We start from the raw sequence: 12985 nt of genomic DNA, 5'->3' as shown, positions 1-12985 counted from the left end.
AAGGGTTACAACAGGGATATTGGAGCACAGTGACAGATGCTACAATGGCCTAGAAATCTTAAGATACTTTATGAGACTGCACTTTACAGAAAACTTGCCCGCACCTGATGTATATATTAAAAAAACAAAAACAAAACACCTGTCACTGTAGTTGGGGTAGCTTCCTATCAGAAGGCAATGTCACAAATGGTACAGGAGGAATCAGGCAAAGAGTCATTAAAGAAGCAAACTATAAAAAGAAGTAAATGACATGAAGCCCCTCCATGTGACTTTTTACCATTGCCTGTGTGTATTAACTAAAAGGGACATTTCATCTGCTATGGGAATACCAATGATTTTAAAACTGTGACTTAAGTATATGTTGTGGCAAAATGAAAATATAACAGAATCAATCAAGTAATGCAGGAGGACAGAATCATCTAATTGAACACAAACAACTGCATCATTTGCACACACTAAACTGTTTTTTGCTCTGACATCAAGTTGGTTGTATAGTTCAAGGAAAGATGGTGTTGGGGGTTTGCCGTGTTACAACTTACTCAAATTTTCTTTCCATACTGAGAAATATTTCAGCAAAGAAACAGAATAAATTTTAAGGTCACATAAAAAGAATGTGTTTTAAGATTGTGTGTGGGGCTGACGAGATGGCTCAGTTGTTAAGAGCACCGACTGCTCTTCCAGAGGTCCTGAGTTCAATTCCCAGCAACCACATGGAGGCTCACAACCATCTGTAACAGAATCTGATGCCTTCTTCTGGTGTGTCTGACGACAGTGTGTTTATACATAATAAATAAATCTTAAAAAAAAAAAAAGATTGTGTGTGTGTGTGTGTAAACTCTTCATCTTTAAAACATAAGCCACCTATAAAACTCTGTAATCAATACTTCAGGAGTTATTATGACTCAGCCTGATTCGTAAGTGATTATGGTGCAGTTCATACAGGCAGTTAAGATCCCACCACATGCATTTTTCTCCTACTGTGCAATGACAAATTGTCAGTGTAATAGCATGTGAGTATTAAGTCCAGTTTGAAATGTGAACTAGATCCAAGGCTATCCCAGGAGCTAGGGAGCTGACTCAGTGGGCAGAGTGCTGCTATACAAACATGAGGGCCTGATTCAGGGCTGTGCACAAACACAGAGTATGGCTGGAGAAGGCAGGAGGATACTAAGAACTTCTTGGGTAGGTGGTCTCAGATCAACCAAACAGACCCTGTGGAGCCATCCTGAAAGACACTCTGTGTGTACCTCTAGTTTCCACAGGTACATGCACCTTCATATACCAGACACACCATATACACAGATGCACACATACTCAGAAAATGTTTCATTTTGAAAAAAATCACTCATAAACAAACAAAACTTTAAAGTACTAAGTGAAAAATATGTATTTTGTCTGCCCTGTTGAGTATCATTATTTTTAACACTGTTTTTGAATTTCAAAGACAATACTGTCAGAATCACCAAGTTGTTCATTATAATGTGATTTAATCTGAATTAACTCCAAGCCAAAAAAGACAAAACTTCATGTTGTTTACAATCTGCCTTTAAAGCTCATATATTTTCTAGATTGACCTGGAATAAAAAGTAGCAATGAATGCCCCCCACCTTCTAAATGAGAAGTATTTCTGCAAAAGTCCAGTAAAAGATTCAGCAACAATCTGAAGTCCTCATCTACAAAAGGGAACAGCAGCATTGTGCTTTGGCATACTCCTCATTTAATATGATGTATGGTCAAACTTTTTACTTGTAAAAGCATGTTTATACTACAAATTAAAAGGAGACAGGAGAAGAGGAAACGTAAAAAAGAAGATAGGATATTAAGCCTTCAAGTCACCTTTTATAGGACAAGGACTACTCTGTGGACACTTGCAAAGGAGCTTGAAAATGGTATCAGCATCACTGGGCAGATTGTTATTTTCTAGAACACTCTATAGAGAGTAGAAGTAAACCAAAACAAACAACAACAACACAACTACAGCTGGTCATGGTATGGCTTTAATCCCAGCACTCAGAAAGTAGAGGCAAGCAGGTCTCTTTCAGTTCCAAAATATCCTGGTCTACAGAGTTACTTCCAGGACAACCAGGGCTACAGAGAGAAACCCTGAATCACAAACAAACAAACACCCCAACTAATAAATTACCATAATTCCTTGGGCCTCGTACTGCTGATCTTCTCCTTAAAGTAGACTCCTAGAAGTGTTTCCTGTGGTCAGCTAAGTTCCCTTCTGAATATATGCTAGCACAGTAAAGCCTCTGGAATATCTTGCAGCAACTGAATCCGTTGATTTACTAAGGTAGTTTTCTAACTTAGCTGACCACAGAGTCATTTTATTGTATCCATGTCCACAGAAGAGACATTTTATGAGATACTTTGGAAATGCTACTTTAAAGTAATATTGGGTTTTCAAAACCTCAATTTTTTGTCGTCTTCATAATTTTAACATGAAAAGTCATTTTGTACTATTTTTTAGTACAAAAGTCGTTTGGTTATTCAAATGCGTTTACTACCTGCATTTCCTCTTTTGTGAAGCTGGCCGCCTCATCTCCCAATTCATGTAGGTACATGCAGTCAGGCTTTGGGCACTGCATGTTCTTTAAGAAATAACTGCAGTACTTTGTTGTGCCTAAAGATGCCTGTAGGAAGAAGAGGGAGCAGGAGAAAGAAGACTCAAAATATGAACTGATACCACAACGTGAATTTCTATGATTAATGTAACCTCCCTACAAGGAAACATGAGTGAGAGCACTGGTAGGCGGGACTAGTTCTGGTAGACATCCTGCCGACGTTTACTTAGAAGGTCTAGAGAAAACAGATTCGGTTTCCAGAATTTACAAATTCAAGTCTTCTCTAGGCACCTTTTCCATATTTAATTAGTTCAATACAGAAAAGGAGAGATTCCTTTTTCTAACTGTCATCCTCCTTCCATTTACATTGCTTAGGATTATTTGCCCAAACACAAATCAACATGTCAGAACTATTATCTTTTTTCTAATGACAACAGTTCTATTTTCATAAAATTAGAAAAACCTGAAAGTCAGATCTTTAAAGGACTATCTACCAAATAATGTGTACTCCCAGTAAAGAAAATAGGACCCTACTAAGTTAGTACTAAATAGTTTGTGTATTACAGGTTAGTATGGAAACCTAAAAGACAAATCTTTAAAGTAAGTGCCTTCAAAGTTACTGTTTAAAGCCAGACACGTCTCTGTTTTCCAATCTTACCCCTTCCTCTTAAAAGAAAGGAAAAAAACAATCAAGAGAAACATATTACCTTTAGTGTCCTGCCATCTACCACCACATTGTTGACACACTGTATCGCTCTGAGAGCATCTTCTGACCGGATATAGGTTACATAAGCACTGGCACTCGGACCCTAAAGTGAAACACATCCCATCCCACTGTTAGTATCAAATTAATACCCACCCACCCCCAAAAAAAGGATTTTACAAGCTATTTTATACTTGTTATTTTATTACTATTTTATTACTGTTACTGTTGTTCATGATAATGGCAACCAATAACTAGAAGTAGTAGATTTTGATATAATGCCAGTCCTTTTTCTAGCGCATTAAAAGCTGTAAGTGGATTATAACACAGATTTTAAAAACACAGTGTCTTTCTTTGTTTTTTTTAAGTAGCTTGACAGGCTTATCAAAGTTACAAAAAGTTTAAAAGTGAAACTTTTAAATTTAAAGCCATTGCATCAAAGTAAATACTCTAAAAAATAAATATGACCTGTACAAGGTGTTAATTAATGCCAGTATGACAAAGATGCTCTATTAACTTTTCAATATCTAAACATTTCTGATTACAAATCATTTAATTATCAGGTTGCCTATTAGCAGATTAAGTCCCTATCACCACCCTTTAATCCCATCAGTTAACTGTTTTCTAATTCCCTCTCATTCTGTCAAGTAATTCACTATAAATCCTGAGGGATTGAATAAACATAAACATTTCCCCAGCCCACCAAGAGCAGTTACTACACTGTTTATCTCCTTTGACACTCAAGCTTTCTGACTGCAGAAAGCAAATTTCCTTCTGCTAGCCCAGGTCAAGCCCTGACCTAGGGAGGAAAGACAAAAATTCCTATTATGAGTTTACCTGTGAGCCTGCATATGATGTGCTATTATTGATGACAACTTTATGTATTTTACCAAACTTCCCAAAATACTCTGGTCGTTTTAAAACCTATAAAAGAAGAAGAAATAAGGCATAATCTGTCCCTTCTTTAATCATCTTTATCCTTATAATGGGGACATTCATCATCCCTTGTAAATAAGAAACACAATGGTAATTTTTAAAGTTTCTAATTAATGTAACTATATCCTAAGAGCATTTATGTACCTAAATTACAGGATGATTTTTCTTAAAAAAAAAAAATCTAAGCTATTCTTTTTTGAAACATTCTATAGGAACTAAGACTTATGAAGTTTTGCATTATTATGTTCTAATATTTGCATCAATAATCTATGGGGTATTACCTTCATAGAATTCAACTGTAGTGTCACTAAGAGATAATTTTTATGAGGTAGTAATGATCAAAATTATATTCAAGAATAGAGAAACAAAGAACAGGCGGGCATAAACAATGACATTTATGTCTCATTAATCTACTGCATATTACATTAAGGCACTGTTTTGTAAATTCCAAACATGTTAACAGTGTCCCTCAATGTCCTATGCTTTATGATGTATCACTGTGTGTATAATTTCCTACATCAGTAATTGTCTCATAGGTTGTTCCCTCCCCGAAATCTTTACTGCTAAGTTACATTGGAACTTACATTTCTTCGCCTAATTCCCTAAGTTACCTCCTAATCTGTACTTCCCTCAAAACTCTCTCACCTTTTTGCTATTTGATTACTACAGCATTCTTCTAGATTTTCTTACAAACTTACATAACCTTGGTTTTGGTTAATGATCAGATTTTTACAGGATACAAAATCTCTCCCATGACTTATAATTACCTCAACATTAAATTTTGTTCTTTTCCCAGAACTTTACACACAGCAACCTCTTTCTCAATGAACAGTCTGTGTTGTGCCATTAACTCTTTGCAGCATCCAACTTAATACACACTAATCTCAGTATATTCTGACTGTTTACAAATATAAGGTTATATACAGCCAATTTTAGTGGATTAAAGGGTGGCTACACTGGTCCTCAACTTCTTCCCCCTCTTGGCTGACAGAACAATAATAACAGCTAATGAAATAACACCTCATCCCCATACTGTTTCAGAACTAAAAAGTGGAGAAGAAAACCGTCTGAGGGGGGTTTTGGCCAGGAATTTTTGAAACTGAACTCAGTATTTCAGCTGAAGAGTAGCAATTCCGTTGACAGCCTCAGGAGCTGAAACACCCGCTCCCCAAGGCTGGCAGCACACAGCTGCTGTGCAGCAGCTCTTACCATAAGTGAGCTCACAGCAGCAGTTCTCAATGAAGGAAGCCCTGAAGGGACACTTTGGAGATCTGGGGAAGTTTTATTTGGGGAGAGACTTTAAATAAGAAATACCCCTAGCATTCAGAAGATGAACGCCAGGGATTCTTCCATGGCTCAAACTAGCCTTACCCAACAGTGGTTCCTGTATACCTTCTGAATGTCCCATAAGACATGCATGTAGCTCTGAAGCCTGTTTATAGCTAAGAGAAGCTAGAAAGTTCATATTATACCTAAAGTATTTTCTCAGTTTTGACATAAATTGAATGTATAGATAACATGTAATTAAGAAGTGACTATACATGCTTTGAAATTTTACTACTTGTTTTACAGAAATCATACCATTTAATGGTACTTAGGTTGCCAAAATATATACCTGTAACAATATGTGATTTTAACTGCCGCATTTAGTGAGTCTACAAATGAGATGGAAGGTTATTTTGTAAAACACTAGCTCCAAGAAATTTCATATTAACACAAATCATTTGAGAGTTTAAAAAGAAATTCAGATTCAATAGGTCTAAGGCAGAGCCTAAGAACTGACATAGTAAATTCCAAAGTGATACTAATGCTTCTGACTTAAAAGGCCACAGATGACAGGTAGGTTTCGAGAGTAACTATGCCCAAGCACTTACAGAAAGAAAAGGCCTTTCCATCATTGTTTCCTGGATGTGTATGCTTTGAAATATACAGGGAGAGAGACTATACCATCAAGAATTCATTTCTAACTGTATTAGTGATTATTTAAAACACTGAACTGTTCAGGTAGAATGTCTTTTTGACATTTTGTTCACAGTTTTAGTTTTAATCTAAGTGTCCTGTTCATATGTATACATCTTGACTTGTCTCAGGAGTTCTTCATCCTTGTCTTTTGAAGCTAGTATATGCATGGATGTTTTTATTTTTCTCTTTTATAAATCATATGTTGTCTCCTGAAACTGGAACACAGGCATCCCACCTTGTACGAGAGCATTTAGGGTACATGGGAGATCAAGAGCTTACACTTATGCAAGGAAGCCTGTGTTATTTTCATTAAGACAGAAAAACCAGTGGCTTATGTGGTCAAGAAGGTCATAAAGTCATGCAGACCCTTATAAGAGATCTGAGTTTTGCTCTGACTGAAAAGTGGAAGAAAACTGTAAGAAAATGAAGGGTCCAATCTGCTTGGCTATGGAATAGAGTATAGGCTTATCAGAGTACAGGTAAAGGCAAACTCAGGGGACCATTAATTTAGGAAGCAGTGGTGCCTGGGTCAAACGATCTTGATGGGTCGAGCTAGCTGAAGTTAAGAAAGATGGTAATACTTTATTCAAGAGCAGTGGTTTCTGGTTGTACAATGGAAGTAATTTGGGGCCTTTGAGAAGTTATCAATACAAGTCTTTCCCCAAAATATTCTAAATCAATTACTCTATACCACACAAGAACGTATGGTAAAATGCAAATGAATGTGATCTAACAACAACAAAAAAAGATGTTTTATACAATATTTGCTTCCTTTTTTAAAGTGGACAGTAAACCACTTTTAGAGTTGAAGACCACTGGTTTAGGAAAATATTTTCTGGCATTGGATATAACACCTTCATGGCAAATAAAATAGGTATAGAATTACATTGACATGCCCATCTGATAGCCAAAATGGCACATGCTATTCTATTCTTGAAAAACTGCAACAGCTCTGCACTGTCTTTAGATAAAATGTACACTGGTCAGCACCATTGGCAAAGCCTTCATAATTAAGTACCACTCAACTCAGCACTGACCTTCCAAAGACTTCATAAAGAGGTCTTTCTCACTCAAATACACTTGGGCATTCCCTGCGCAAGAAGCACTTCACCAAAGACAGCGAGGACCAGTATACCTTCCCAGCAACAGTCTGCGGTTAACCCTATGTGCCACTAAAGCAACGCAGTACTCCTCACACAAGACTGTTAGCTGCAGATAAGCAGGCACTGTTTCGAATATTCTGCATGCTCAGTGTCTTATATAGTGCCTTCAAGCAAGGTATAGGTAATCAGTAAAAATAAAAAACTTAGTCGTGTTAGTATTAAATGAAAAGAATTACATAAAAATCTAGGTGTGATAGCTCAAAACAAAAGGCTGAGACAAGGGCGACTTTCAAGAGTTCAGGTAAGAATGGACGGTAGACTCTGGTCTCAAAAAGTAAAAACAAAAACATGGATGTCAAACAAAAACATCAATAACATAAAATAGGCTTTTACAGCAAAGCAGACGCAAAAATTTTAAACATTCCATATTAACACAAACACTATAAACAACTGATAAAACAAAGGCAGAAGTATTCTTTGGGGACATAGTTAAATATTCATAGACTAAGAAAAACAAAAGGTGGCAATCAGATGCTACACATTCCTTCTACACAGGTGAAGAAGGAATGGATTCATAAAGCAGTTACCAGGACAGAATCCATCCAAATAGGAGACCTACCAGAACAAGAAAGCCACTCAACTGTCTTTGCCTTGGTCTCTACTCTATACATGAAATGATTGTGCAGACTTTTGAATGTTCTCTAGAGCTACCACATACCCGGGATACTATTTGACCTTATCTGCTGCCTAGCTAATGCTATTAATTCTCAAAGCTGGTCTTAATTATCCTTTCTGTAGGAAGGTTTTGTTTTGTTTTGATTTTTTGGATTTTTTTTTTTTTTTTTTGGTTTTTGCTTGGTTTTGTATGTGTTTTTTCTCTGCATATATGTACTCTCACCATGTACATGCAGTGCCCTCAGAGCCAAAAGGAGTCGGATTCCTTGGAACTGATGTTAAAGATGATTGTGAGCCACCATGTAGGTGCTGGGAACCAAACTCAGGTCCTCTGCAAAAGCAGTAAGTGCTCTTAATTGCTAAACCATCTCTCCAGCACCCTCCTCTTTTCATAAATGCTCAGGGATGTGTGAGCACGTGAATTCTGTCTTATCCACTAGCCTGTAAACTTGCTATTGAGTACAGTCTATGACTAGCTTGCTATCTAATTTATCTTCAGTATCAAACATTGTATGTATTCACAAAATTCAAAATCTAATTAAGAATGAATATCTCCACAAACCTGAAACTTTAGGACTTTTAAGATATATAATTACCTCTTAATTTCATCAAATTACCATAGCTCCTAAACTTTTTCTATTGACTAATAAAAGAATACATCTGATAATCAATCTACCTCTAGATGTGGCTCCACATTGCTTCCAATACTAGAGCTAGTTAAAGTAAAGATATATAAACAAACAAAAGGTAAATTCACACCCAAAATCTCTCAAATCAAGATGGAATTCCCAGGAAGTTACTTAAGTAACAATTTCAGAAAGGCAAAGTAATCAGGAAGATAGGGAAAAGTAACAAGGGACAGAAGTAGGCCAGAGAGCCAGCTCAGCAGCTGAGAGCTCTCACCGTGCACATCGGACAACCTGAGTTCTAACCCTGGAACCCATATAAAGGCAAAAGAAAAGCAGCTTCACCAAGTGATCCTATGACCCCCACATCATAAATGTATGCCTCAACAGTATGCACATGAGCATGTACAGAGTAATAAAACATTTTCTTAAAGGTAATGTTGAATGGGACAAAGAGACAAATTAGTGAAAAGTTTTTTAGTCATGTTCAAGAGAAGTGGTCCCAGGAGAGGTGGGATTCTGTCTGCCTGGGAAAAGCACAAAAATGGAAGCTTATGAGTAAAAGAGAAGACGTGACTGCTGATGTTGTGGGTCTAAAATGAACTCTCTTGACCAACCCCTTTGCAAAGAAGCAGGTCTCTTGACTACAATGTAAAACACTAGCCACATTCCCTGGACCTAGCATCCTCGTAATTCTTTGTGTGTGGTACAGCAGAGGGCAGGAGATGGAGTGCATATGTACCATGGCACATGTATGGAGGTCAGAGGACAGCTTTGCAGAGTTAATGCTCTCCCTCTACAATTGCACAGGCTCCAGGGACTGAGTTCAGGTTGTAAGGCTTCCATAGTAAGTGCCCTTCTTTACTCCTTGAGCCATCATGATGATCCACACCCTAATAATTATTCAGTTGCATCCATTTCTAATGCTCATGAGGTTCTTCTAAGTAATAGCTCTCTAAGATTCTCCTCTATTGGTTCAGAAGAATTGAAAAGCCTTAATAAAAATCAGTAAATATATCTTTTCTAGTCTTTACAAGGAGATAGTATGTTCAGTTATGAAGATATGAGGTCAACCCCCCAGAAGATCATACACTCAAGTCCTGGTCTGCAGCTTGTTGATATGAAAACTATGGCCTAGTTAGTGGTCAATTTGCTGCTGGATTCATAACTAAAAGGATAACTGGGAGGTGGTACAAACTATGTGAAAGGGTCCCACGCAGATGAAGGGAGGGGTCTCTGAGGTATTTGAAAAGTACTTTGTTCCCGGCTTTATTCTGACAGTCTTTCTGACTCACTGCTGCATGAGATGAGTAGCCTCTTCTGTCACACTCAGCTTCTCGCAGGATAATCCATCTAGCCTTAGGCCCATAGCAAAGGAGCTAGCTAACAATGGATAAAACCTCAGGCAGAAACTATGAGCCAACATAAATCTTGTTTTATAAAGCAGTGCACTCTACTATCCATCCAGGTATTTGCCATAGTTAGTAAAAAGCTGTTAGAAATGCCTAAGAAAGTGCTCTACTATGCAGCTAATCCCTAGCATCATGAGGAACATTACCTCAAACTCACTTCAAGGACTCATTTTAGAAGACTCCAAATTCAGCTCTGAAGCAAACATTCTAGCTGACACGAGCTTCAATTTTCCTTCCCAACAATCTTGTAAACCTTTCATGGTATAGTGGAATTAAAAATTAACAGATACATATGCAAAGCCCACAAGAAAGCATGAGCTCAGAGTAACTTTGATAAGCCTAACTGAAGGAGAAAAGAGAAAAGAGCCATCAATCAGGAAACTGAACCACAAAGGACTTGGTCTCTCATTTAACTTAGACAAATCCTCCTTCTTTCCCTAAAATTTGCTTAAAATGACAAATGTGAAGAATGGTGATATAGCACAACAGTTCTGAATGAATGAGAGTTACTACTCCTGGAGCACCGAGACAGCTCAGCTGCCTGTTGACCTGAGTTTGACCCCAGAACCCAAACAGTGTAAAGAGAAAACTGAGTCCTGCAAACTCATCTACTGTCCTTCACACATACACTGAGACAGACAGACAGACAGACAGACAGACAGACACACACACACACACACACACACACACACACACACCAACTTGGACAGCTGATTAAAATTCTTATTAGATTCAAGTAACTTAGTCTTCAATTACTTTGGTCCACACAGCCACACAGGGAGGGGAAAATGAAAAACAAACAAACATCCCCCTCCCCCCCAAAACTATTCACAACTCATATTAGCCATAAGGGTGACAGGATCATTATCCATTCACAAGCTCCCATCACTAAAAGGATTTTTTAATTCGAGCCCTTAGTTTCACAATTGAGGAAACTGAAACCCAGAAAGATTAAGGTATGCCCAAAATCACAACTGGTCATTGGCTTTTTGTTGTTGTTTTGAAACAAGGTTTCTCTGTGTACTCCTGGCTGTCCTGAAACTTGCTCTGTAGACCAGGCTGGTCTCAAACTCAGAGATTTACCTGCCTCTGCCTCCCAAGTGTTGGGATTATGAGAATGCACCACCACCAGTAGCTTTGGCCACTGGTTTGTAAATGTTAAAAATTATTACTATTCATACTTTCTCCAAAAATTTATTATTATCAGAAGGGTCTTACAATTTGTCAGGGCAACTGTTATTTTCAGATAAGACAAGCAGACATCGTAAGGCTATCACACTGACAGCGAAAGCAGAAGAGGACTTACTTCTGGGTCTGCTAGGCGCTGTGACAGACCTACAACAAACACAAGGTTTTTTTGTACAACACGTACACTAGCCAAATGTTTTCGATTTTCTGAGATTTTCTGTTTTCTCTCATTTTGTTTCTGTTTTTTCTCATTCTTTATCCTTTGCAATTCTTCCTGGGAAAGTGGTTTATAAACTGCTGGGTCTTCTGGATATGGCTGTAAGTATAACAAACAAGATAAAGTCAACATTAAATAAGCAGAAAAACTGAATAAACGATAAATATCCAATTCTTAATGGCAGGTGTGTGATTCTTTGTTTCCCTTCTTCTGACAGTTTCAACTGCTTAAAATACATTTTTATTTAATAAAACTTAAAAGTTCTAAAACTTATTTTTCTTTAAAGCTTAACAGAGACTACATTTAACACAAATGTCAAAAAACAAAGCCAACTACTCAATCTTGGTATTCCCATAACCTCTGGCATAGTCCTGAGATATTATGTTACTAAAATGATGCATAAAAAGGCAAACAAAGTAATTCTTTCAATCAAATATGGATATTCACATATTATAATCAATAAGTATATAAGAACATCCTACTATGTGCTAAAATATTAAGTTATATGCTTGTTTGTATGTGCAAGTATGTGTACATGTGTGGACACCTCTACCTCCTTTCTTTGGGGAAGAGCTTCTCACTGACTCTGAAGCTCACCAGCGGCTATGCTAGCAGGCCAGCAAGCACTAGGATCCTTCCCGAACTCTCAGGTGCAGGGTCACAGAAACATTCCTGTCTTTTACATGGATGCTCAGGATCTCTGGTCCTCAGGTGTACATAGTAGATACTTGATCTACTAAACCACATCCTCAGCCCATATCCTTTTAATTCTGTTTTTTGTTTTTAAATATATTCCTAGTCTAATGGGAAGGACGGAACATAGACTCTGGCTCAAGAGTTCAAGTTTAGTTCTAATATTATCTGGTCATAAGCCCTTAAACAACTCAGTCCCTAAGTATTCTCAAGTATGAACTACAAATATTCCTAATAATTGATGTAAAGATTAGATAATGCTCATAAAACAATTATCACTGTGCCCTCAAAAAATACTAGCAATCTCTGTGTGTTGTCTTTTTCTTCTCATGATGATACCATTTTCCTTCTCACAGCTACTACCAGAGGCACTGCTGGCACAAGAACATAGAATCAGAGTGCCAGGCTTTCAATTCCAGACAACCTGCTCTAAAACCTATGGCCATTCCGACCCAGCCTTCTCATCTGTAAAAGGAGAATCTGTACAAGTAGAAAGTTAATGATTGAAATATGCCTCACAAAAAATAAGTACTAAAGAGTCAGTTATCAGTACTACTAATAATGCAATACATGAAAGGCAGTTATTTAAAATGAAGTAAAGATCCCAGGATGATGTGATGACTCATTTTCAATGCCAATCTGACACACCTCTGAGCATGTCTCTAACAGAGGGAAGGCCCCTTCTAATGTGGGTGGCACCGTCCCATGGACTGGGGTATACAACTAAATTTTAAAAAGGGGGGAGCAAAGGTCAACTGAGTGCCAGAATGCCCCTCTCTGCTTCCTAACACTGGTAAAAACCCTTCCTAGTTAGCACTAGAAAACTAAAGTGAAATCATCCCACACATGAATACAGACCATGTTATTCTAGTTCCATACTGTCATATTCAAACTCTTTAGCTC

General features: G+C 37.5%; 1 protein-coding gene across 3 annotated transcripts in view; it reads right to left on the bottom strand.

The window, feature by feature from the left end:
* The window catches only part of CNOT4 (CCR4-NOT transcription complex subunit 4), a 97409-nt gene that overhangs the window by 42776 nt on the left and 41648 nt on the right, over positions 1-12985 (bottom strand). For all 3 annotated transcript variants that reach the window (XM_080932001.1, XM_080932002.1, XM_080932003.1), the window contains exons 3-6: positions 11291-11488; positions 4108-4194; positions 3275-3376; positions 2511-2636 (exon numbers count right to left, since the gene is read on the bottom strand). In XM_080932001.1, coding sequence (XP_080788127.1) covers positions 2511-2636; positions 3275-3376; positions 4108-4194; positions 11291-11488 — 513 coding nt within the window. The remainder of the gene's footprint in view (positions 1-2510; positions 2637-3274; positions 3377-4107; positions 4195-11290; positions 11489-12985) is intronic.

Source organism: Micromys minutus, assembly GCF_963924665.1.
Source record: "Micromys minutus genome assembly, chromosome: 18".
NCBI lineage: Eukaryota > Metazoa > Chordata > Mammalia > Rodentia > Muridae > Micromys > Micromys minutus.
This window is presented reverse-complemented; position numbering and strand designations above follow the sequence as displayed.